At 49.2% G+C, this 27,562-nt stretch overlaps 1 protein-coding gene, 1 non-coding gene and 1 pseudogene across 2 annotated transcripts; 2 read left to right on the forward strand and 1 right to left on the reverse strand.

The window, feature by feature from the left end:
* Positions 1 to 12,630: 12,630 nt before the first annotated feature.
* Positions 12,631 to 24,034, forward strand: LOC135817845 (dynein intermediate chain 2, ciliary-like). Its single transcript, XM_065331123.1, has 2 exons — positions 12,631 to 14,752; positions 23,453 to 24,034. The coding sequence occupies exons 1-2, from the start codon at positions 12,749 to 12,751 to the stop codon at positions 23,786 to 23,788; spliced, it is 2,340 nt and encodes a 779-aa protein (XP_065187195.1). The 5' UTR covers positions 12,631 to 12,748; the 3' UTR covers positions 23,789 to 24,034.
* Trnal-uag (transfer RNA leucine (anticodon UAG)) lies at positions 21,934 to 22,015 on the reverse strand. The gene has a single exon. It is a non-coding gene; the product is annotated as a tRNA-Leu (tRNA).
* Positions 24,035 to 24,172: 138 nt separating the features above from the next.
* LOC135817846 (dynein intermediate chain 2, ciliary-like) lies at positions 24,173 to 27,322 on the forward strand (annotated as a pseudogene).
* Positions 27,323 to 27,562: the final 240 nt, after the last annotated feature.

Below are 27,562 nucleotides of genomic sequence, written 5' to 3' on the forward strand. Positions count from 1 at the left end.
TCAGAACAGCCTTCAGCAAGGCGATCACCAAGCACCTGGATGGTGTCAATTGTCTGGCGCTTTGAATTCAGGCGGCTTTGCTCAGACTCCAAGTGTATTCGTTTTTTCCACCTGATCTGGTCGATCTCATCCTTCACACGTTGCTTGTCTTTCTCCAAGGCTTTGATCAGATCGTTGTTTTTTTTTTTTTTTTTTTTTTTTTTTTTTACTTGAAACCACGCACCCAATTCGTAAAAGAAGAAAGAAGCAGGAAATGACAAAACAACAGACTAACAAGACATTGACTGAATGGGGCTGCAAATGCAACGCAGCGGTGGTGATGAGGTGCTGCAGGCTCCGCCGACCAATGGTCTCGGCATCCGCGCCTACTTCACGCATCAGAAAATCGGGAGAAGAAGAGAAACAAAAACGATTGAAAAATATATATAGCGAAAAGTATAGTGTGGAGAGAGAGAGAGAGAGAGAGAGAGAGAGAGAGAGAGAGAGAGAGAGACGGAGAGAGAGAGAGACGGAGAGAGAGAGAGACAGAGAGAGAGAGAGACAGAGAGAGAGAGACAGAAAAAGAGAGAGAGAGAGAGAGAGAGAGAGAGAGAGAGAGAGAGAGAGAGACAGAGAGAGAGACAGAGAGAGACAGAGACAGAGACAGAGACAGAGACAGAGAGAGAGAGACAGAGAGTAGAGAAAACAAGGAAAAAGAGAGCAATACCTATATGTAGATACTGAGTTTAGACTGAGTCAGTAGCCCACATCCAGTTCTCGGCGCGCAGGTAGCGGTATATCTGCGTCTTGAATGCCTGCATTCGGCTGCGATGGGGAGGATGCAGGAGCAGATCACAGGGCAATGCATTCCACTGGTGGCTCGGAGCACACAGTGGGGAAATGATCGCTTCAGGACTAATGGGGTAGAGGCTGGCAGGCTGGCGTCCAGTTGAAACCGGTGGCCAGCAGCGCTGGCATGGTCGCTCCGGGTTCGCGGGTTGGCCGACTGCTGACGGCGAGCTGGCAGAACCTCGAGAAGTGGAGGTGGGCCCGTAATTACTTGTAGCTTGTATAAACAAGCTAGGGCAGCTACTGTCCGTCTGATTGCCAGACTAGGCAGGATTGCTCCCGGACCGATGATTCCGAGGGCCCTGTGCTGGACTCGGTCCAGTCGGCTGAGGTGGCTGGATGACGCTCCAATCCAGATAAGTGGGGCGTACTCCAGCAGCGGACGGACGAATGCTTTGTACACTGTTATGCGCCCAGCCAGAGGGAGAAGATGAGCTGACCGGCGCAAAAGACCAAGTCGCTGCCTTGCCCGGGTTGCAACAGACCGGAGGTGCTCCCCAAAAGACAGCTTCTGGTCAAAGAGGACGCCTAGGAGGGTGATCGAGTTTGCCTCGGGGACTTGTATTCCGCCAAACATGATTGGCGGGAGGTGCAAGTCAGCTCTTCGGAGCGTTGCAGTCATTGCCTGGGACTTGGTGGGCTCAAATGCAATCTTCCATTTCTGGCCCCAGTTATGCAGCCGATCGATTGACAGTTGCAGTGAGTGCCCTGCACCTGCCGCGCTGCCATTCGACACAATGGAGTAAAGTGTGGTGTCATCTGCGTACGCCTCCAGCTGGGCATCATCCACCAGAACAGAGGGTGCATCATTTACGTACAGTAAAAACAGTGTCGGGCCGAGTATGCTGCCTTGGGGAACGCCCGCAGTTATGGGGTACTGGGTAGACGTATAGCCACCCACCAAGCATCGTAATGAACGTGATGACAGGTACGACGACAGCCATGTGTGGAGTGGCCCAGTGATTCCTGCATTACGTGCCTTATGGAGGACACCAACATGGGACACGCGATCAAATGCCCCAGCAATATCAACAGCGAGGATACGAGCTGCTCCATTTCGCCCGACAGCATTAACCCAGGCATGATGCAGAGCCTGCAGAGCATCAGATGTACCCAATCTTCTCCTGAAACCAAACTGGTGGGAGGTGAGGAGCTGATGGTGTTCCAGAACGTCTCCACTTTCTTAGATGCATCAGTGGCCTGCTCGTCAACTTGATCCACTGCAGCACTGAGGTCTGTTAGTCTGTCGTCCAAACCGGCCAGGTCAGACAAGCCCGGAACACTGCTGATTTCCTTTACGGCTCGGAGAATTTCTTGCCTCTGCTTCTGGACAACATCCGTAGCAGGAACCATTCTATGTCCGTCGCGCATGTGCGCAGCACAACACATCCCGCATACAAGAGCACTACAGGTTTCACAATAAAGCGACAACACCTGGCCAGCGTGAGCGGGACATTTAGCCTGCACGTGGTCTGAAAGCGGGTTCGACCCACCTTCGGTAGAGGTGTTGACGGTGTACAAAGTACCAGCGGAAGGTGCCAATGTTTGCCACGCTGGGTGGCGAGCGCTCCCCGCAGCAGCTCCGCCATCGGTCAATTTTGTTACTTTCCTGCACAAAACACAATGGATGCTGGCCGTCTGCGGATTGACGCTGTCCGTCAGGCATCCCTCACATAGGACGTGCAGGCAACGAAGCAAACGTCCAGTGTCTGGCTTTTCAGTTTCGCACTGGACACACGCGCTAGAAGACCTGAACATTGCGAACGCAGGGGAGAAAGAAAGAAAGAAAAGGTTGCGCTTCAACAGTTCCAGTGCGATGTGAAGATTAGAAACCTTTTCCGCGTCTATATTTCAATGCCTGAGCCGAGCGATAGAAAGACTGAGACCCACCGTACCTGTATGGAACAGTGTAGATCTACTGGAATGTTTCGAGGTCGCCAATGACTGTATGGCTATGTCTATGTGACTCTGATTGTGAGGATATTTCTGCTATGGACAGGACTGCAGCAATGTTGAAGGGGATGTCCCTCCACGTCTCCTCGGATCAAGGCGTGGACTTAGGTGGATGTACACAATTGTATGGTTGTAGCAAAGCCTGGCGTTCTCGTATCCCAGGTGATGTCAACTACATGACATGTTATTGTTGTATCTGTCTTTGGAGTATTGCCAGCGTAGATCTACGTGTCAGAATGTCAGCCACTTATCTATGGTGAGGAGGAGCTGGTTTAGTTGTCATTGGTGATGATGGGTCCACAATATTATTATTATTACTCAAATCTGTGGACAGCAACTGTTTCGCTCTGTTAGAGCTCCTCAGCACAGCTCAGAGCACCGAAGCGCAGCTCTTCGCAATGAAATACGTTTCCGTGAAGCAAAGCATTTTTATACAGAGGTGCAAACCCCGCCAAGAGTGCTCGAAATGCTCCAAGTGCAGTGAGCAATTATTGCTCATATAATATAATAATAATATTATTTAAATTTATTATTACTTGCATGTACGCGTTGGAGTCAACCATGCAAGCATGATCCACAACTTCGCTTATGCTGAACATGATAAACAGGACTATGACAGGGGAAAGAAATTGAGCTAGAACGATGATACAATGATATAATTATCATATACAATGTAGCTCATGTGTATTGAAGATATGTCATTTATGAATATGCTTTAATTATGCCATTGACTATTGCAGCCTGAGTGATAATAATAGTACTATTTCCTGAGTTTGACTGTTTCAGGACCTGTCGGAATATCACGATGCACAGATCTTCATACATAGATCTCGCCATGCTGGTCGGTCATGGGCAATGGCTCGCAGGCTCTGCAGAGCGTCTAAGTTCCCGAGCAATCCGGCATTGGCTTGGCGCAGATCTCCCACCAATGCCTGCGGCAGGGTCGTCCGCGGTCTACCCCTCCAGCATTTCTGTTGCTGATTGGCGAAGTACGCGAACATAGCCATACCAGCTGGAGATTCATCTGCCATCCGCAGGATGTGGCCAAACAGCCTCCAGCGTGATCTCTTGACCATGACACTCAAGGGTTCAGCTTCGCATCTGGCATAGAGAGCATCATTCGGTATTATTTGTGGCCATTTCACACCTATGAGTAGAGTGACCTTAGCTGACGGCGGTGGAAGGAATCCAGGCGAGACAGAACGGTCACACTGACCCCCCACGTACCCGAGTTGTACGTCAGTACTGGAATAAATAAAAGTGTTGTACAGCCGCAGACGCAACTTCTCGCTGATGTGCTGATGCCTCTTCCAGAGGCTCCATAGGGACTGAAATGCTACAGTCGCCAGCTGTTTTCGTCGCATAATATCCTCTTCGTCGCCCAGCAGCGAACTCAGCTTGCGCGTTGTCCTCCACTCTTCATCGATCCTGTCCGCACTTCTGAAGATGTCCGTATACTCAGTTTTGTCCCGGTTCATGATCAGGGACCACTGTGGTAGCACCGTGCTGGCAGTCGCCTCCACGTCCGCCAGCCAGGACTTTGAGGTGCTGACAAAGTCTGCATTATCCGCATATACAAGTTCGAGCGGCAGACCGTTGTCGCTGAGAGGTCTTGCTGGCACCTCTTGCCTTAGTTGTCGGAGCGCAGCCTCCAGGTAAATCGTGAAGAGAACGGGGGAAAGGCAATCCCCCTGTGGCGTCCCCTTCGTTGTAGCAAATGATTCCGACTGGCACCTCCCAAGCCGAACACGAAGTCTGGTGTTAGAGATCAAGACCCTGATCAAGCGAACGTCATCGTCACTCAGAAACGCCTCCAGAACAGTCAGCAAGGTGTCTCGCTTGATCGTGTCAAACGCCTTCGACAGATCAATGCCCAACAGGTGAACGGTGCTGTGGTAGCGCTGGGTCTTTGCCACAAGCCATCGATGCGCCCATACCACATATCCGCGGTGGATCGGCCAGGGCGGAAGCCGCTGTGCGTCAGGGCTAGGTACTGGTCAACCTTGGGTCTGACTAGGCCTTGACGGATTATGCTAGCATAATTTTTCGCATAATTCCTACCAAAATCGAATAATCGCATAATTCGAGGCAAATTGCATACGAATCGCATAAAATTGTAATAATCCGCCTGTTCGCATCAAATTCCATACAGTTGTACATGTTCTACAAGTACGAGTACAAGTAGATGCACTAGGAAGTTGTAGGTTTACGACTCCCTTGATAACATGTCCAGTCCACTACAATCAGTGATGGTCGTAGCTAGGTCGGACGGTGCGTTGACCCCGTTGAACTTTTGCTACTACAGTACAACGCCCTCTACAAAAAAATTCACCTGTTATTTTGCACAGAACCATTATGCATTAGCAGCATATGTGAGCATAATGCGGCATAATAATGATAACTTTTAGCATAAAAATAGCATAATTCTGCAATTTTTTCAGCAATGCGAAAAGCATAATTTCACGAAAATACTAGCATAATCCGTCAAGGCCTAGGTCTGACTCGAGCTAAAGTGAGGAGTGACAGGGTCTTCCGCAGCGTGTTGAGAAGAACTATCGGACGTAAATTTGATGGTGGTCCCAGCGGCTTGTTGGGTTTCTGAAGTGGGATCAGACTGCCACTGCCTATATCAACCACCTCGTGTTGCTCAAACATGCCGTTGAAAATGCTGGTCAACACAGGAGCCAAAGCATCACTTGCATACTTCATCAGTTCTGTGGGGATACTGTCGTCTCCTGCGGCACGGCCATTGTTCAGTTTCCCGAGACAGCCTGCAATCTCTGAAGATGTAATGGGAGTTTGCAGAGGACGTGGCTGTCCCTGGAACGGTGAGATGTCTGTGGCGCTTGGTGAGCTGAACTGACTTGAGAAATGGCTTCCAATTGCCTCAGCTGCTTCCTTCTCGTTTACTATGATTTTTCCGGTGTTGTCAGCAACTGTAAGCTTCACAGCTCCACGTCTCCGCATTAACTGAACAGCTTTGAACATTCGAGCACCGTCCCGCAACTTCTCCACCTCCTTTGCATATTATTACGTACTAGAATGTCGGCAGGTTCTTCACAGCTGGAAAGTGGGAATAGGTTTTGGTGGATAATGCTTGGGAAAATTGGCAGATTCTGCTCGAACAACAGTGAAATTGACTATACAACGCTTGTGGTGGACAATTCCCCGCGGAAGTTCTGGTCCTCCTCGTTCTGTATCCACAGATACATGTAGCAAGCAAGCATGGTAGTTGGTACATGTATTAGATAAACCTTGTTTTAGTTCACACATGCTGTTTTAGTGTTGGACCTCCGGCTCACCACAAAGTAGCACAGTCTAGATATAATTGCATTTCGGAGGCTCGGCCTTCGAATGTGACAGTGTGTTAGGCTTAAAATCGCTCCGTTTTCATATAATTCATAGCGTTTTAAAGACAAACACATTCAACCTCATTTCCCGCCAAAACCAACCCTTCCCAGAATCTCTTTGGCCTTTTTCTTCGCTCCGTTTTGTGAACGTTTCAATTATTTACTTCTCTCTGACATTCTTGTCACAACCATGGCCTCGTAAGCAACGCCACATGCTCATATCGGAGCAGTGTGCATGCCTTGCTGAGCGGAAACTCAGTGGCATCGGGTCGCGACCCGGATTCCAATCGTGACTCGGAGCTGGACGGAAATCCAGTTTACTGAGTTGAACGATTTGCTCAACAGGAGCTTGAACGGCCGTCGCTGAGCGGAAACTCAGCACGGTTCGATTTGACGGACGGAAATCCGTCAGTAGAATTTGCCCGATCGTCAGCTACTAAAAGCTGTATTCGATCCGCAAGCACTGGCGGCTGCCAGTAGATTATTATGTATTCCGATCACTCGGAGCTGGACGGAAATCCAGTTACTGAGTTGGACGATGTGCTCAACAGGAGCTTGACCGGCCGTGGCTGAGCGGAAACTCAGCACGGTTCGATTTGACGGACGGAAATCTGTCAGTAGAATTAGCCGATCGTCAGCTCCTGAAGCTGTATTCGATCCGCGGGCACTGGCGGCTGCCAGTAGATTATTATGTATTCCGATCACTCGGAGCTGGACGGAAATCCAGCTGCTGAGTTGGGAACTGGAACGGCCGTGGCTGAGCGGAAACTCAGCGCGGTCCAATTTGACGGGCGGAAATCCGTCAGTAGAATATTAGATAGTGATACTAATATTCTTTATTTCCACGATGGCCATGCCTTGTATACAGAATAGGAATTGGCCTATGATTGATTCAGATCAGTCTGAAATAAAAAAATAAATTAATAAAAAATTTAGGAGTATAATCGATGCAGACATGGCCAGACAACAACGAGTTCATGGAATTTTTTAAGGATTTTTATGTTATTCAAAATCGATTTTCGTGTTCCGCTCATCAGTGAATAGTATCGGAACTGAGGGTACTGTGTACAAAAATAGAACATTTTATAACAGCATAATTAATTAAAAATGTGAGCAACAAAGGAAGTGCTACAGCATTACATAATAGGTGTCAAACATAGTGCTAACGTATATAACTGAGTGCAGCCACAAAGCAAGAGGTGATACAGTGCAACATGACACAACATTTACATCTGATAACCAGCTACAAGAACAACTTTAGCGTGACTACATGTACGTGCTTCTTTTGTTTCCAAAGAACAGGATTATGCACACGAATACATACAGCTTCCAGAACCTTCAACTGCTTAACATAACTTGCACGGCACAAAACAGAAAAGTGAGAATCATCGTACACACTAAGACAATCTGGACGTGATAACAAGTGACAAAATACAGCTGACTTTTTGCTCACGTCGCTCTCTTCCGTCTCATCCCGCTCCTTTCCTTCGACCTCCTCCGCCCTATCCTCGTCCTCCGTCTCATCTTCATCATCATCGTCCTCATCACCACCATCATCATCATCAGTCACTTCCTCATCATCCGTTTGATGCTCAGTCTCACTGCACTCCTTATCAGCCTCCAACATGGCTCCATCATCTCCACCAGCATCACAAGTCGTTTGACCGCTGCTCCGCGTCACCGTTGCTGGGTTCTCTGCTACTGCACACCCATTTCCACTGTCCATTTTGCGTGGGCCAAGTCCATTCCGTGCATAAATTTCAAGTGAATAGTTTGCTGTGCTTCTTCTGGGTCTATGGGTGAGGATATTGGTTTCATTTTGCCGACTCTTTAATAAAAAATTAATTACAAAAAAATACAAAACATTTTTTATTATAATTTTAATCTACACTCAATCTCTGCGGACACTGGAACAGCATGCTGTTTCATCCTTCATATGACTGTGGACTGATATGATCATCAGCGCAGCATTGAGAAAATGAGGCCGAACCGGATACCAATGGAAAATAAATTTTCCAAAGCCTTATTATTATAATTTATACTTTTAATCTACATGTCATTACATGTAGCAAGGGCCAGGGAGAAAGCCCGAACGACAGCTGCTGGAAGCTGTATTCGATCCAGAGACGCTGGCCGCGGCCAGTAGATTTTTAATTATGATCGTGTTCGATTGAGGCTCCTGTCATGATGTAGGATACTTATGTCGACAAAACAGTCCACATACTTTGCCCGACCCAGCCATAACCAGATAACTGCGTAAGGTGTAGCTGCTATGCAACAATAATGGCGGAGGCACATGCGAGACCCCGCACACCGTACTACAGACACGTTACTGATGGCAAGGGCTGATGATGTGGTTGGGTGCTGTGTATGCCAATGCGTCCTTATCCAAAATGAGGCGGAACTGGTTGATAGAAGCCAAGCACAAGCTCTTGCCTAAGAGCTGCCGGAGACTGGAAATCTCAGTGGCAAAATGTTTTCCGCCAAGACCATGAAAAAGGTTAAATCAGGCAATGCCCTGGTGGATGCATCGCACCTATTGCGAGCACAGCGTCACCACTAATCCCGCTTTCAAACTATGCGGTATTCCACAGTCCCCTCCGTTCTGCTGTGACACCTGCCCGTTTATCGGCCGGTCGCACCTTTTGGCGCAGGGGCCCCTTGCCATTCGGAGGCTACCGACCGGGGCCCCATACCAGACCAATCGGTCGTGGCTTCCCCAGTGGTCATCAGCACAGAAGTGGAAACACTCCCCGGTGTATCGGACAGCCTGGCGAGAAGGCTCTCAGGGGCAGTCCAGCTCTGGCGCGATATACGCACCAAGACCCCGCAGACTCCTTTGTCACTACGCCAAGCTGTGGAGTGCATTATTATTAGTATCGACATGTTCGCGCTGGATCGCTTATGTTATGTACAATACCCGTTCCCAGCTAACTGGGAAAAGAGATCTGCTGTGCCCCATGCCATGCTTTATAGCCTAGGTGTGGTGAAGCTTGCTGTTGAGAGCTGCGAAGCCTCATTGGCAGGATGGTAGCATCCCGGATAGCAATTTGCCTACTTGTAGCGTTGCTTTGATTTCGGAATCTCCAATTCCAGTTACACCGGGCTCTGGACTGGAGCGGCCTTGGACAAGAATATGTCTGACGCTCGAGCCTCAGGACGGCCTCCTTGCAGTGGTGGTCACACCAGTCGTCAGCACACAATGCCATGGCAGTAGTGCCAGCCCCGCCAGTTCTAATCATATCATCGGATGCATCCGACTACGGTCGGGGCGCAGTGTGCCAGAACCGGGCCACGGGAGGGCCATGGACACATCTGGACAACTTACTTCCGCATCAACTGGAAGGATCTTCAAGCTGTTTTCCTGGGCCTGCAGACGTTTGCTCTTGCCAGTCACTGATAACAGTATTGCTGTGCTAGAGATGGACAACACAACAGCAGTTGCAGAATTATGTTGATCACCAAGGCGGGACATATGAGACTCATATTCTCATCAGCTATGCCAACTAGTCACAGACATTTGGACCTGAGTCGAGCAGCGCCTGCTACACCTCAAAGCCCTCCATGTGCCGGTCGCCTGAACACTGAGGCCGGTTTTCTATCATGGAACATTGAAGAGAGCGGCGATTGGCAGCTCAATCCAATTATACAGGGCTGGTTCAGCTGATCAGGGAGAGTCGCCATCCAATTGTCCGAGATCTGTTCGTGACGCGGCACAATTGCCAGCTGCCGGCGTACATCAGCTAGCCACGGCCAAGACCAAGTGGCAGAGTGGTCCGATGCCCTCACGGCACCGCCGGCCATGTGGCGGAACGGCTACCTGTTTCCACCATTTGCTTTGGTGGACGTGTGTCTACGCTGCATCCGAGAACATCGGATCCAGCGAGCAATTCTAGTAGCTCTAGTTTAGCTGGTACAAGGGTTCTATCCCTTCTTGCTGCAGATGTTGATCTAGTGCTCTTGGCAGCTGCCACAGCGCGACCCTATGCTCCTTGATCCATGGGAAGAATCTACATCCACTGCAGGGCCTCCGGCTAGCCATTTGGACCATCTCAGGCATACTACAGCTCAGCTGGGACTTTCAGCAGACGCCTCCACACGGAGGCGCGACGGACCTACTGTCTCATACGAGTCAGCCTTCCGATTATAGAACAGCTGATTGGGTGCACGGTAGCAAGATCACATGGCTGCCTCACTAGCTAACTTCTTAGCTGATCAGGTTTCCGAAGGTAAGCAGTACCGCACTATCAACATGTGTCGGTCAGCTCTGCCGTCCCCCTTGCCTAACCCATCCGGTTCCCCCCTTAGCCAAGACTTGCATGTGTGTTGTGTCCTGCGTGGTATCTATCACCACTAGCGACCACCACAGCCATAGTGTGGTAACACATGGGACGTGAAGATGATGTAGGATAAGAGTAGTGCTCTGGGTCTGAAAGCTCAACTTCGGGTGCCCCTTAGGCTTCTGTCCAGGAAGACTTACTTCGAAAAAGAAGTAGTGTGTAATGCTAGTATTATGCTACTTGCGTTTGCAAAGTCAGCTCGATCATTTGAGCTGACCTCATTGGATATAAACTAAATGCAGGTGCTACTTGATGTTTCAGCTTACCTCGCCGACAAAGTCTCAGAGGTCCGGAAGTCCAAACTCATTCTTCGTTCCCAAGCTACTACTAGTACTAGGTAGTCTGGCTAGCCTACAAATGTAGTTGATTATGCTCGAGAATTTAGAGCCCGCACAGCCAAGTTTCGATTGAAACCAGAGCAATCAGCATTCTACCACTGGCTTGGCAATCCCAGCTCCTCACATACCAGTGGGCTCATCCACTCTGGCACAGTGGCTGAAGGGTATCTTGTCTCTGTTTGGGAATTGAGCCAGCCTTCCAGGCTCATTACACCTACTCGCGGCGCCTCAGCTGCAGCCGCTTTCCAGGCTGTCATCTGTATGTCAGATGCCTAGCTGGCAGCCAATTGGAGCCAGCCTGATACATTTGTATCCCACTATAATGGTCACAAGCTGTGCTCAAGACAATAGCTCAGCCATTCATAATCATCCTTCCAGTGTCCCTACTCAGCTGCTGCCTCTCCGGACTGAGGGTGCCTATGTTTCACCTACTGATAGTGCAATCCGTGGTAGTAACCCAACTGCAGTATTAGTATTTGTGGGAATATCCGAACATTGCATTCATGTACAATGTATATGTAGTCTGGATGAGTGGCACTGTCTGTGCATCACTTAGGGTGCCGTAAATTGTGTGGAGGTTTTCTCTTGTCAGGCTATTTACCCTGAGGAGTGAGTGCTGTTGTCCATGTTTGCACTGGATGACGTTCAACGGTTGTTATGCTATAATATTGCTTTTCCAGCTCTATCACTGTGGAGAATACATGTTTGAGCAAGTATTGGGATTTGGTCTCAGCCTTGTCTTTGAAAATCACACTGTCACATTCGAAGGCCGAGCCTCCGAAATGCAATCGTAAATTCCGCTAGGACCCTAAGGGTCTGACGTGGAATTGGGGTTGCATAAGGAGGTGAGGCTGAGAATGTGACAGTGTCCCACCCTCCCAGTGCAGTGATACCCCAGAACACTGTCACAGTAATCCATTCAAGAAACGGCTCAGAAAGGCCAAAGAGATTCTGGGAAGGGTTGGTTTTGGCGGGAAATGAGGTTGAATGTGTTTGTCTTTAAAACGCTATGAATTATATGAAAACGGAGCGATTTTGGGCCTAACACACTGTCACATTCTCAGCCTCACCTCCTTATGCAACCCCAATTCCACGTCAGACCCTTAGGGTCCTAGCGGAATTTACGATTATCTGTTCACGAAGCTAGCGAGTAGAGGGATGCAGAGATAGAGTGCAGTGTGGTCGGCTAGCTGTGGCAGTCCGCACTCCTCGCCAAAGCAGAGCGTCTTCCGGTCATGGGGTGCGCATGCGAGAACGGCTCACACCTCATGACTGGCTGTTCACAAACTGACAAAGCTAGCGGGTAGAGCTACTAGATGGGTGGTACTACATGTAACGATGGCCTCGGCTAGCTAAACCGCGAAGGTCACAATCTGTCAATCATCATTATCGACTGGATTAGGTCCTTGATCCCTCCCTGGCATGTAGATCTACGTCTGCACTACAGGTAGATCTTCATGACTATACAACTACAACTAATAATTACTTACTTTCAAGTAGCGTCCGTCTACTAGTACTGGCTGCGCCGTTCCAAAACTCCAATGATGATCATGTAGATCCGTTCCTCCAGTCTAGTACTAGTAGTGACTAGTACTAGTCCTGTCTCCACTCTCCACTCCAGTTTACAGCTCACATTGCGAGCAGGCAGCACACGTAGATCTACTTCTCTGTACTTTTTTTGTAGACCCGCACGCAGCTGCGTAGACCAGATAGGACATCTCCCCGGCCGACTGGTAGACACTCTGACAGTTTGGTGCTGTAGCCAGTGTACATCTGGTACATGTAACATGGTGTAGGCCAGGGATCGGGACTACTGGCAGTACTGCGAGGCAACCGCTGCGTCGGCTCTACCGTCCTGCAGAACTCCATTTCCTCTCCTTTCTCACATAACAAGTTTCTGTCTGGGTTGGTCGACGGGAAACGTTCCTGGCCCTCAACCATGAGTATCGAAAAAGATAACCTGCAGTTGATACGTGAGGCCGTTGCTTCACTTGCAGCCAAGGATCGAGAGAAGGAGAACGCCAAGCTGAAAGAAGCCGAGCGCCGGGCCAAAGAAGAAGAAGAGGCAGCGGCCAGACGGGAGGCGCAGCTAAACGAAGTCATAACCCGAGTGTTGAAGGCCACAAACCCTCGATTACCGTCCAACGTAACACGCTATAACTACAAGGAGGGCGCTTACAAGTCTATCGGTATTACGGAGCACATGGTCGTCCACTGGGAGATGCCCAGCTATCTCATTCGGGCGGATTCAGAAGAGGCTGAAAGACAACGCTCGCGCGCTCTAGATTACGAGAGAAGCGGCTCGCTCACCACCACCACCTCCCGACGTTTCTCGCATTCGCTAGACCCGGACGAGCAGAGTGACGGGGACGAGGACGACGACAACGACGATGAGGATGATGACGGGGAGGAATCCTCGACCAGGAGAGCAAAGAAGGAGAAGAATGCGGACGCATCCAGAGAGGGCGGCGGTGCTGCCGCAACTGCCGATGCTGGCGGAGACTCGAAGCTATTGATCCAGTTCAACTACATCGATCGTGAAACTCAAACCTTGGATACATCGTTTACATCGACACGCGAGACGATGACCGTTCCGCCAAAGCGCGCCGGCTATTCAGACAGTGTCACTCAGTGGGAGATCTACGACAGGTGCATCGAGGAACAAGCGCGCTTGGAAGCGGAGAAGAAGCGGAAAGCGGCTGCCAGTGCGCGCCAGCCGGCAGGCGGAGCGCAGGCGCAGGCAGCGGCGGAACCTGAGCCACTACCGGACGAGCCAGACGAGCTTGAGATCACGATCAAGCTGGAGAACCTGGAGCCCAGCGGTGGTTCAGGAGGCAAGAAGAAGAAGACAGGTGGCATAGGGGGCAAGGGTGGTGATGATGATGGTGACGCCGAGGAGCCTGTGAAGGAGCACGATTGCTCGGCCATCAGCAAGGTGGCCAAGGTCATGGAGCGCATGGTCACGCAGAACGGCGTGCGCGATCGCATTCACGACATGGTGTACTTTGACGATCCGCGCGACGGCACGGCAGGCTACAAGAAGGCCGGCACGCTGCTACACCTGTGGAGCGTGAAGGGTAACTACGGGTTCGGTATAGCGGTGAAGTCGTTCTGCCTGTGCCCGCGCTACTCGGACATGTTCGTCGCCACCTACTGCAGTGTGGACCTGATTGACAAGGTGGGCGAGGGGTCGGTGTGCCTGCACACGCTGAAGAACCCGGCGTTCCCTGACCACGTGATGGACATGGCGAGCGGCGTGATGAGCGTGGACGTGCACCCGAAGCAGTGCCACATGCTGTGCATCGGAATGCTGGACGGACGCGTGGCCGTCCTGGACGCCCGTCGGCCCAGCGCCAACGCCATACTGTGCGAGAGCCCTGTGCTAGAGCGGCACACGGACATGGTGTGGCAGGTGAGATGGCAGAAAGACGACCCGCAGCGCCGTCTCAACTTCTTCAGCGTGTCGTCCGACGGCTTCATCGCTCAGTGGACGGTGACGAAGGACGCGCTCGCACGGCGCAACATCACCCCCATCATGCAGCTGAAGGACAAGGCGAAAATCCCCATCATCCCCGAGCCGTGGATGGAGCCAGAGAAACAGCTGAACTTGGCGCGTGGAAGCTGCTTTGATTTCATCCCCACCCTAGACAACGTGTACCTGATAGGAACCGAGGAGGGAATCATACACAAGTGCTCCACGCTTTACCAGCAGAACTATATCCGCTCATTCCAAGCGCACAACTTCACCATCTACGCGGTGCGTTGGAACCCATTCCAGCCGCGTGTGTTTGCGACGTGCGGAGTGGACTGTTGCGTGAAGATCTGGGATGATGAGCGGCCAGAGACGCCGCTGTTTGTATTCGACCTGGACGACCCCGTGATTGACTTCTGCTGGGCATCGTACTCGTCAACCGTGTTTGTCGCCGGCACAATGAACGGATATGTAAGCGAATTCCATGTGTTTGTATGTACATGGTGTGTGTGTGTGTGTGTTTGTGTGTGTTTGCGTGTGTGTATGTGTGTGTGTGTGTGTGAGAGAGAGCGTGCGAGCGTGTGTTGGCGTGCTCACTCGTGCTCGTGTGTGCTCATATGTTTGTCTGTATGCTGCGAGGTGTTTCAATGTGGGTACCAGTATCTGCTCCAGAGCCGGGTCAGCCGGGTCAGCGGCCCGGTTGGGGTGTACTTGGACCCGTTTGGAAAAAGAACACTGGGTCACTTGTGACCCGGTTGGGAATACATATACATCACGGATTACTGTAAAAACCATTATTTTAATGAGGCGCATATACAACGATTACCTAAAATTGACTGGTTTACGTGAACAAAAGGTAACAATTCTGACTCGTTCTCAACGCTCAATAGGAACAGTACTGTATCGATTTCTGTATAAGGATTTCTATTTCAACAACAGATTTCTCATCGTTAACTCGTTAAAATTAGCACTTTGTTGTATAAAAAGTAAAAAGGACCAAGGAACTACAAGTTACACTATAATGTCCACTAACACCACCATTGATTGTTTAGTAACTGGTGGTGTTAGTGGACATTATAGTGTTGTTGTTGTTACTTTATTTTACTTCACCAGAATTACAGGCAGTAGAATGCCTTCTCACTAGACCAGGTCTAGTTCTCACAAATGATGAAGAATGTGAATGAACATGCTAAAGCTAATGAAAAACAAGAAATAGAAAAAGATGAGAAAATAATGCAATGAATATAACTAAATGCGCACTCATATCACAACCATGGGGACGAATCATGTATTCCAGAACGTTTTCTTGTCACAATTATCAATGGAATTCGTGACTAAAGAGAATGATGAAACTACAATAGGATTTATACACTTGCAGTGGAACAGCGAGGATACAAGCATAGTAAGAAAAATAGCACAAACCTAGGAACAATTTGCACAGGTAATAAACTATAGGTGAGGTGAGAAATGATAGGAAATTCAGCAAGTGCAGTGTGACAATGGACATGCATGTGTATGCACTTGCTGTATGCACTTGCTGAATTTCCTATCATTTCTCACCTCACCTATAGTTTATTACCTGTGCAAATTGTTCCTAGGTTTGTGCTATTTTTCTTACTATGCTTGTATCCTCGCTGTTCCACTGCAAGTGTATAAATCCTATTGTAGTTTCATCATTCTCTTTAGTCACGAATTCCATTGATAATTGTGACAAGAAAACGTTCTGGAATACATGATTCGTCCCCATGGTTGTGATATGAGTGCGCATTTAGTTATATTCATTGCATTATTAAGATTATTGTCTCCACGTCGCCTTTTTACAGATGAGAAAATCTTGTGTTTTATATTTTATGATGGTATTTGTATGTGAGTGACAATGATTAAATGACAGGGGAAAGAAAAGAAAAAGATAGAAAGATAAGAGTAAGGAATAAACGAAGCAGATGTATGAAAGAGAAATAGAGAAGTTGAGGTATTTGAGGAGAAAAGTCAGTTTGTCGATTAGAGACCAAACCAAAAGATCAAAATGCACATGTCTGACGAATGAGTCAAGACAGAGAAAACGTGTCAAGAACATCTGGGCACAGCAGGGCTTTGAAACCCAGAATATCTTCATGGCAACGAATATTTGCCGGAAGCCTGTTCCAATACACGCTGCCCACGAATTGCATGGACGCTCGAGATGCTGGTCCACGAACGAATGGAATTTGGAGAAGACGTGAGACCTGGCCACGTGTAACACGGCGTGTGCTTTGCTCAAGACCAGGTTCAGCGATCAACAGAAAGAAAGGCGAAAATAGCATGCTTGCATTGGAGGCAAGACATCTATGCACAAAAACAACAATCTTGAGCTTAAAATGGTGGATCAGTGGGGAAATATTTAATCTAGAAATAAGAGGTGCGGTCGGTGTTTGACGAGGGAGCTGAAACACAGCTCTGACTCCAGCCTTGCTGATCTTCCCCAAACGGTCGAGAAGCTGAGCTGTGAGGCTTGGGTAGAATGCTGCTGAAGCATAACACAGCTGGCTGTTTACCATACTGGTGTACCACGACCGTCGAGCTCTAAGCGTTAGTGAACGCCCGTGTCTCCACAATTGCCCTATGGTTTGTGCAGTTCTACGTGACACATAGTCGACATGTGGCCTCCATGACAATTGGTCGTCAACGATCACACCAAGGTATTTTGCGGTGGCCGTCACCTCCAGTTGCTCGTTGTTGCAGAAAACATCGGGTGTGGCAATGGCTGCGCCACGAGGCTGAACGAACATGACCTGAGTCTTGCTGGCATTCATTACGAGGCCGATGTCTTCAAGCCATCGGGAGATATCAGTTACTGCTCTCGTCAGAGTTCTGCCAACAAAATCTAAGTCAGGATGGGAGAAATCAAGGATTATATCGTCAGCAAATTCTTGGTGATTGACAGTTGCAGGAAGTGCTGTGTGCAGATTACGGGTGTACAACACAAAGAGAATGGGTCCAAGAACGCTCCCTTGCGGAACACCACGCGTACGGCCAACAGAGCAAGACAAGCTGTCCAGCACCCTCACTTGCTGTGACCTGCCACTGAGGTAGTCACAGAACCAGTGTAGGGGTGCTCCTCCAATGCCTAGGGTGTACAGTTCATTAACCAGCCTCTCATGTTGTACACGATCAAACGCCTTCGACATATCAATCATAACCAAACCGGTGTACTTGCGCTCGGATTTCGCTAATAGCCAGCGATTCACTGCTAGTACCAATGCATCTTCTGTTGAATGGCGGGGTCGATATGCAAATTGAGTCATCGGGTATAAATCATTGCTGTACAGATATTCTGTCAACTGTCAGCTGTCTCTTCACAAACTGCTCTAGGATACGCGAAACGATAGGGAGTAAGGATACAGGTCTGTAGTTGCGGGCTGATGAGCGGTCTCCGGCTTTATGCAGGGGACTGATGTGGGAGTGCTTGAACGTGGTGGGCACAACACCACTCTGTAGTGAACTATTAATGATACAGGAAAGTGGAGGAGCAAGCACATTTGCACATTGCCGCAGGACAATTCCAGGTACAGAGTCACTGCTGGCAGCTTTGAATGGATCCACAGCTTTAAGACACTTTTCGACATCTGCAACACTTACAGGTTTGAAGACGTGAAGACTGTTGGCTGGCATTGGCCCAAGTGGCGGGTGCAGATTCTGTGGTCTGCTTGGGTCATTGACAATTTCACCGAAGACCTGGCCGAGATCCTCAACAGAAACCTGAGGTATTTGACGTTCCTTCCGTCGCCCTGTGACTGTGTTCATTGCTGACCAAAGTTTCTGCTGATCAGGTGTGTTGCACTGGTTTACGAAGTACAGGTTACGAAACTTTCGGTCAAGCTTTCTGGCAAAAGCTCTGGCGAGCCGATGTTGCTCACGAAGCACCTCATTGGCTTGATCCTTCATGAGTCGATGGTGTAGCCTGTTGCGGTGCCGTACTGCAGATACCAACTCCTCAGTTAACCAAGGACAGATCCGGCGACCACGCTTGCGCCTCGCCACCAAAGGCGGCCTGCTCATCTAGTGTTTCCATAATAGCAGACGTGAATGCACCTGTCATGTCATTTATCGTGCCGTTCCGAGGGAACTGATGAAAGTGGACACACAGATCAGTCTGAAACTTCTCCCAGTCGATGGTGTGGATACGGCGACTCTGTCCGGGTTGTGATGTTCGGTTTACCCCTGTCTGGTTTACAGGCAAGTGTGCAAGGATGGCGAAATGGTCGTTAATATCTCCGTAAATCGTTTCACAGGCACCAGAAATGGGTGTATTTGACAGAAACAGACCTATGGTTGAAGCCGTGTGGCTCGTGACACGAGTTGGTGAGGTGACATAATTCCGAAGATTACTACTGGATAGTACTCGGTGCAGATGTTGTGCGTTCGGAGAGTTCTCACAGCTGTAATCAATGTTGAAGTCTCCAATGAGAACGGTAGATGCCTGAGGGCCTTCCATTGCAGTTTCTATGTTCTCTTGAAGAGAGTCCCAGTACGGCACTGGCTTGTCTGGAGGACGGTATCCACACCCGACAAGGAGAGTGTCACCAGGACATCTGACTTCCAGCCATACAATCTCTAGCTCAGCAGCTTCCAAATCCATTCGTCTTCGGACAACCACAGACTCATGGCAGTAAATGCCGACGCCACCACCTTGCTGGATGGGGCGGTCCTTCCTGAAAAGTTTGTAATGAGGAATCGCCAATTCTCCATCACCAACATCGGGTTTCAGCCAGGTTTCTGACATACCAAAGATGTGCACTCCTCTGGCCGACAGGAACTCCTTCACCTCATCCACTTTCCGTCTGATGCTGCAAACATTCAGAAATGAGATTGTCAGCATTGACCTTTAGATTTGCTGCGGGTAAGCACTCCATCGTTGAGATCGCTGGTCGCTGACTGATCTTTTGATCCGTCAGGCTTCTGCATATCCACTGAGTTCCCAGATCCAGGGTACTTGTCGAAGTTCCATTTTCGACTGTAGTACAGTGTAACTTGTAGTTCCTTGGTCCTTTTTACTTTTTATAAATAATCCTTGGCTCTCCATCCTACTTCGTTATATACATCCGGACTTTTACACTAGTCGCCTTGACAGGTTCAAGTAGTTAGTTACTGCACAGTAGTGACAACAGTGACTGAATGCTACTACGCAACATAACTACACGCGTGGCAAAAGAAATCCGACCCAGGAGCCGAAAGCAGCACCACGGCTCATGCAGCCCTCGGATGGGTTTTTCGACCATGCATGATGTAACTGGAATGGAAAAGCACTGCTACTTAAAGTCTTTTGACTCGTGGGTCGGTTTTCTTTGGCCGCGACAGTACTTTGCGCCATCCCAAGAAATTTGTTTTCACGGGGAAAAAACTAATGATGAACATGCCACGATTTATCGTGATATACATGTAATCAAGAGTACATAAACCAGAGTGTGCAACTGTGCATATCAGATCTGAAACAGCGCAGTTCGTGCACTACGTCACCCTGATGAGGTCAGCCAAGCCACGACTTGCGTACAGCTCAAATTTTCATGTTTCATAGCCCGGAAATCAGCCAAGTTTGTTTGATTTTAGACGTCCTGTTTCAGGATTTCGGTGTTTTGTGTGACTGTGTACGCTGCCACATCCACCGACAAGTAAAGTCACCAGGCTATCCGTATCAAAAAACCGAAATCAGGACAAACTCAGTGACCTGCACCACCGCGACTGGTTACGCAACTTTTCTCCGTACCTGTGGCCTACCATGCCGTCAGAAATGACGCAGTGCACGAATTACGCTCCCACAGGAACCATCCCAAGTTGCACACTCTGGTTTATGTAATCTTGATGTAATCAAGAGTACATAACCCCAAGAGTGTGCAACTCCAGCTATGGGGTCTGCTACTCTGCGACGGCAGAACTTCACATCACGTGATGAACCCGTGCACTCTGTGCATGATAGATACTGGGTTGTACGCAGCCCAGCTTTGGGTACAACTCTCTTGTGGTCACTTTGCACTGTTTGCCAGCATAACCTTTTGAACCATGTCACGTGATGTGAAGTTCTGCCGTCGCAGCACAGCATAGAGGTTGTGCAGGCAGTTGCACACTCTTGGGGCTATGTACTCTTGATGTAATGTACACGATAAATCCATACACTTACAGAGTGCCGGCGAGTGTCAGTGGAACCGCACTGCTCCGCTGTATGCAGCCAAGTGCCGCAGAGCAGCGGAGCCGCAGAGCAGCGGAGCCGCAAAGCAGCGTAGGCGTAGTAGTACCCGGCCCTAAATCCAGTGCTTTAGACCGCTCGGGCATGCTACCCCCGGTATGCAGGTGCACGAACCAGAGTGTGCAGCTCCCGGAGAATCATCCTACTGCGAAGTTTTGTTCTGTTTAGGTCATAGTTTGCATCATACTGGCAACTCACACCAATAAGGGCTCTTGCTTGGTGTGAGTTGCCAGTATGATGCAAGCCAGATGTGGATTGATCGAAGAAGGATAGATTCACCATCACTGTGGATAAGAATCATACTGTAGCTCAGTTGGTTAGAGCATTGCTCGCGAATAGCAAGGTCCCTGGTTCGAGTCCCGGTGGTGTGACTGATGATTTTTTTCATATCTGGCTTGCAAGTGTTGTGTTTCGGAGAGAAAAGAGCAGTACGTGACACGTGGCCTCTAATTTCCTAATACTTTGAAATTCTCCGTGAAGTCCAAATTTGAAATAGGTCATAGTTTATCATTATATTTGAGGATTTCCCGAAGACAAAGTTTAAGTTAAGCTTCAGTATGATGGGAGGCTGCATGGTGGAAATAGCAAACAGTGGCTGTCTAATGAACAGCATAGTACTTGTACAAAGTGAATCACTTTTGTTGCACATCGAGAGCTCGCACTGCTTCACATGGTCATGCATTTTACCGTATCAACAAGGTAGTTAGTTCTGTTGCACATTGCTGCTTGTCGCACAGGAGGTGAAAACGAACGCGGACTTCCCGCTATCACCTTAGCGATTTAGCACTGAATCTATTGTATTGTATTGTATTATTTTACTTGGGCATTCCCAACAGACCCTAAGGTCTTCTTACAGGGTGCCCACGATGAATGAATGTGTTCAGTTTCTGGCAAAATGAATTGGGGATATAGTGCGAAGGAATTCGGGAGCGGTCAGCACCGAGGAATGATTTAATAGATTTGTGTCCAGCTTGAGTTTGCACAATGGGTAAATACAGGGAATTATTGACTTGGTCGCGGGTGACTCTATCTGTGTGAGCGCAGTCACGGCGAATTGATAATCTATGCCAATATGGCGAGTTTTCGAAGATCCTTGATGACCTGAATACAAAAACTCGGCGTGATCTAGTTTTATGGAGCCTGGATGCGAAGCTGCATACTCTGGTTATGTACTCTGGACCTGATTATGCATGACCAATAATACTGTAGCGGACATTGACATTCGTTGAGAAGTCAAGCGGCCACGGGGCGCTGGCCTTGCAGCCGCAAACACAGCGGGTCCATTTCTCCAGTGTTTACGTGAACTGGGCACGTACGCGCTAGAAGCAGTAACGTAGGTAAGGGCGCCGGCGCCGGTCATCCCATTGGATTTCAATGTCCACAACCTTTGAGATGATAGTAAAAAAATTAAAAAAAGTATAAAAAGAAATCCTGGCAGCAGTGGGATTCGAACCCACGCCTCCGAAGAGACTGGAGCCTAAATCCAGCGCCTTAGACCACTCGGCCACGCTACCATTCACGAACTATTTGGCTAGTGCTTCGCTCAACAATATGGAGCGACAGGATTTGAAGTTGCACTGGTTGGGACATAGCAAGATTTGCCCGGATCCCCGGAAAATGCATTTCTGAGTTATTTTTTCATGAAGTATCACCAGTGATATGAGTCATGACTACTGTTAGAAAACTTACGGTTAGATTACTGTAAAGTGAGAAACGTTCGCTAGAGATTAATTTTCCCTATTTTCACCACCATCACACATTCTCGAATATAAATCGCCGCACACTGCTCTGTACATTGATCGTAGACAGTGAGGTCCAACTGAAGAGATACGATCGCGAGCGTTTCTCATCGTGAACCAGCCCAATTCATGAAAACGCAAAATGTGTGCGCCGCGAAAGTTGATCGCGTTTTAAGAAGGTGCAAATAGCAATGATCTGATAGACCTGTCCTCCCTGCATTTGACGACAGGGTGATTAGTGGTCCTCATAGGTAGCCGGGTACCCGTGAGGACCTCGGGTAGCACGGGGAGAGAATAGTACCCGAAGTCGCAGATGACATAATGTACAGTGCACGTGTACAAATTTGTATAATACTCCGCATGTCTACTCACTGTGTAACTGTAAGGGAAGGGGTGCATTGTAGTGTTACCATGGAAACATTACCCGATCGGGTACCCTTACTACCCGTAGAAAACTACCCGAACCCGATACCTGAAGAAAATGCTACCCGACTCAGCCTTAGTTGTGATGCTGATCACCGGGGGTCTGGAGGGATGCTCCTGCAGTTATCTTTCCGTTTTGTACAGAGCCTGACGATGTAATGGAGTCTGGCCCCTGGGGTATTTCTCTGTGCCCCAGATAGGGGCAGCCCTAGGCATTCTGTACCGTAGTCCTTGGCTCACTGTACACTGCTTGATTGGTGTGACGCATAAATCAGCTTGCACCGCAGTCAGTCTCAATCCAGCAGTATGGGATTTCACCGACCATATACTGCCGTGGACATGGACATCCAGTCGATTGATCGGGGCCTGCGCCCTCAGCGCCTACGGAACAGTGCACGATCATGTTGATCCGATGCGACCAGTGTGCTGCAGCGCATAATAATTACATGTATGTCATCAGGTCATGCGCGTATACTGCTTACCCATGGCTGCATGGCCAGCACCCTGAGGCCGCTAGATGTGCGACCGGATTTCCATGTCCACGACAGTACATGATGTATTGCGCTAGGATCATTTTTAAGAGAAGATGTTTTCCTGGCTCGGAAGTATGCCACAACATTACAGCTGTTCGACATTGTATGGCTAAGAACAAGTCGCCGCCAACAAGAAACGCAGCACACCCAATGTATAACACATATCCCAACAGATCACCCACTACACACTTGTACAACCATTGAAGAACAATGTTTCGTTTGCTTGCTTTTGTCCCATGCCGGTGTGCGCGTGTAGGCCCATGTGTACGACTTGGACATTGACAAGTACAACCCGTTGTGCAAGCAGGACGTCATACCGTACAGCAAGAATCGCCTCACCAAGGTGCACTTTGTCCCCTCGCAGATGCTTCTCATTGCCGGCGACGATCAAGGCAACATACACACGTACAAACTCTCGCCCAACCTGCGCAGGGGCGTGCGCAAGACGTCACGCCAAAGCCAGTTGCGCAAGATGAACGAAGTCATCGCCTGGGTGTGGGAGCCAGCCGATATGGCCAGTGGTAACAAGAAGAAGAACAAGAAAGGTGGCAGAGGCGGCAAAGGTAAGGGTAAGAAGAAGACGAAACACTAGGAGCAGCTGCTGATGTAGCCACACTTGCAAGTCGCATGTATCCGTCCTACTGCACAGTGCACACAAGGTGTTCAAGCAGCCACGCTTGCTAGTCGGATGCGGCGTCCTCCAGGAAAGTGCAACTGTGAGTAAGGAGTTTTTGTATACGTGTAGTATTACCAGCTTTGCATGGCGCTACACTCCAATTCCCATTAGACAGCATAAGATTTGCCAATGTCGGATCTACGTGACGGATTTAGTGAAACCTTGTCTCATGAATCGAAAGTTCAGTTGCATGGCTTTGTTGTGGACCGTACACAGTGGGAGATCTACGACGCGTACACCGAGGAGCTGGAGCGGCAGAAGCGCGAGAAGGAGGCCAAGGAGAAGTAGAAGGGTGGCCGCTACGAGACGGCAAAGGGTCGAGGAAACGACGAGCTGGGTATGACGTCATCGTCGATGGGACCGGAGGATTACCGGCCGGTGGACAGAGCGGCAAAGATCATCGAACGCATGATCAACCAGAACACGTATGATGGCATTGGGCAAGATTTCAAGTACTACGAGGACCCTCTGGACGATTCATGCAAACTCATCGGTACTCTGATGCCGCTGTGGAGATTCGCCTATGATGGCGCCAAGAAGATGACCGTCACCACTATCGCCAACAACGAGCGCTACCTAGACCTCTTTGCCGTGTGTCGTCGGACGGCCACGTCGCCTGCTGGACCATAATCCGCATACAGCTCGAGCGGCAGGAGATCGTCACCGTTCGCCTGCTCAACAAGCCGCAGCCAACGCCCAAGAAGGGTGCTGAAGTCGAGGTGTTCAACGACCTGGCGCGGGCGACTTGCTTCGACTTCAGCCCGGTCGTGGACAACATCTATCTGGTCGGCACTGAAGAAGGCATCGTCCACAAGTGCTCCAAGACCTACAGCACCACGTTCCTGGACTCATTTCAAGCCCACAGCAACGCCATCTACTCGATTCGCTGGAGCCCGTTCCAGCCACGCGTGTTTGCCACATGCAGTGCCGACTGGACACTGAAGCTCTGGGACGACGAGAATCTCTCTTCGCCGCTGTTCAAATTCGACTTCACTGACGCTGTGACCGACTTTGACTGGTCTCCGTTCTCAGCTACAGTGTTTGCCGTGTCCACTGAAGATGGAACTGTGAGTTGTGTACTGTGCACTAGGCTGTTTAGTGTAGGCTTCACTGCACGTAACATCTAAATGATCATAGTCCACTGCACAACATTGCGCGGATTCTCAGTTGAAGTACTTTGAAATTGCGTTCATGGTGTGACGGCATGTGGGACTGCAAAGCAGAGTGCTGCTCATTGAAATCCAATCTTGTAGGCCAGCATGTAGCGGCGCACGCCGGTCATCTCCAGACCTGGCTATCCCTGTGATTGGAGCAGTCAAATCTTTCGAATATTTAATTATGCGCACAATGATGTGGCCCAAAAGCAGTGTACATAACTGTGTATCATGGGCCCTGGAGAGGGGGGGGGGGGGAGGGTGGCGATTATGCAAAGATTGTGCACTATTATGCAGAAATACACTATACATGCTGTAGAATTCTGCAAGAAGTGCACCGATAGTGGCGCTGGTTAAAGGGGAAGTTAAGGCAAAAATTAAAATTTCACCAGTTGTAGTCTTCGGGGTGCTGAGTCGAATCGTCTTGGTCCGAGAAAGCTGAGACGCTCCCTTCCTACTTGAATCCCAATCGAACTCGCGCACTTCCACCGAAACTGGGTGACTGCGCCCTACTAGATGGGGATTTGTATGCAAAATGCCACTAAAAGCGCCATTTCGTTCTTATAAAAGCACAGATGACCGCGATTGGCCCATATGTTGTACTCTTTTGGACGCTGAGTCGACTGGTTTTGGTCCGAAAAGGCTGCGATGCAGCGTTCCTCCTTTATTCCCAATCGAACATGGTTGAACAAGCGGTCACGTGCTCCTGCGTACACCAGTCACCTGGTCACCGATAGTGGCGCTGGTTAAGCACCCTGGTGAGGCATGCCAACTCTTTGGCCAGTTCTCTGTAGACCTATCAGCCGAAACTCAAAGGTTCGTCAGCATGCTTCGACTGGAAACGCAGAGTGGCTGTGATTGCGCGGTATTTCTGTGCTTTGAAATCAAAACTTTCAAGGATTACGCGAGGTCAACGCGGAACTTGCGCCAGAATAAGAATGAACGGCGATTATGCAAAAAACTGCACGTCTGTGTAATAGCGTAATCTGCGGGACACATGCCTGGGAAAACTGGGCTGTGCGCTGGTGCAGGCCATTACCTTCTTCATCTGATCTGATTTCCGACTCTGCAGTATTCTACATGTACGTGCCCACGTGCACACACACACACACACACACACGTACAAATCACATGAATAGCGGCTAGATTGTCTCTCTCTCTCCAAGGAGGATGCTGGATAAAATGTGGTCAGATGCACATAATTATATCATTTTATCTGCTCCTTGGGCAGTGTTCGCGCAGTGATATTGTAGAATTAACACTCACAATGTTTACATTAGATGTACGTGAAGTGATGCAAGCACTCGCGATGTGTATCGACCTGCTTCTAGCGCTCTGTCTCTTTCGTAGGTCCGCGTCTTTGACCTGAGCGTGGACAAGTACGACCCACTCTGTCAGCAGCTGGTCACGCAGAAGAAGAACATGCACCTGACCAGGGTCCGCTTCAACAAGGAGTTCCCCTTCTTGCTGGCTGGGGATGATCGCGGCTACGTTCAGTCTCTGAAGCTGTCGCCAAACTTGCGCCAGGCCCTTGCGTCCAAGACCTACTCAGCTGAGACTGAAGTCGCCAAGATGGACAAGCTCATTGCCTGGGTTCAAGAGCCAGCAGAGCACAAATAACCATGCGAGGCGAGTATGCGTTCTCAGATTGCCCCTGGAAAAGCAGGTCAGTAGATTCGTCACAGACTGTGCGGTGCTCCGTGTTTGCTGTGGTTTCTGCGACTGTTGGCCGTGGCCATTTCCCCAGGCCCTGGTATTGATTGAGAGGATCACTTTGAGCAATTGTTGGAGAGCTATGGATGACAGGTTACTATCAAGTCAAAACTCTTATCTAGGAGTGGAACTGGCCAAGGGAGCATTCACCGGCTTCAACCATGCCTTTGCCACACTTCTGCTACATTGAACATTTGGAAATAGTGAGTTCCTTGTTAGGCTCGTGACTATGATGATATGTTTTTTCAATTTTACTTGAGCAATTATTTTGATTGTATATTGCAGACACGCATGTGTATGTACATACATGTATTATAGTCTGGATAAAGATATCACTACATTTGCACTACCCAGTTATTCTGGATTTGAATTGGAATGAACACTAGGAAGCCTGCATAATAGCATAGAGTCAAGTGTACATATCTGTACTGAAGCATGCTTGGGCAGTGTCCCCGCGCGTGGACTTCCTGGGACAGACCTCCGAAGTACATACGTGTGTGACTGTCTGTATGCATGTCATTTTGATTTGATCTAGTAATGGTGTGCTCTAGACTCATCCGTGACTTCTGCCAGCAAACTGAGATATGCCGTGGTGTTGCTTGCTAACTACTCGGTGTGTGTGTTCAAGTCAAAGAGGCGGATGTACTCATCGTCATAAACTGGGTGGTGACACAAGAGGTCGGTGTTGCTGGCATGCCTCACTGGCACAGGCTCCACTTTGGAGCCCCTTCTGTCCCCAATGTTGTGCTTTCGTTGCTATCTTCAGTAAAAATTATACAATTATAGTACAGTATGGAGAGCGAAATCCTCCGGTTCGATAGAG

Source organism: Sycon ciliatum, chromosome 5, assembly GCF_964019385.1.
Source record: "Sycon ciliatum chromosome 5, ocSycCili1.1, whole genome shotgun sequence".
Lineage (NCBI taxonomy): Eukaryota > Metazoa > Porifera > Calcarea > Leucosolenida > Sycettidae > Sycon > Sycon ciliatum.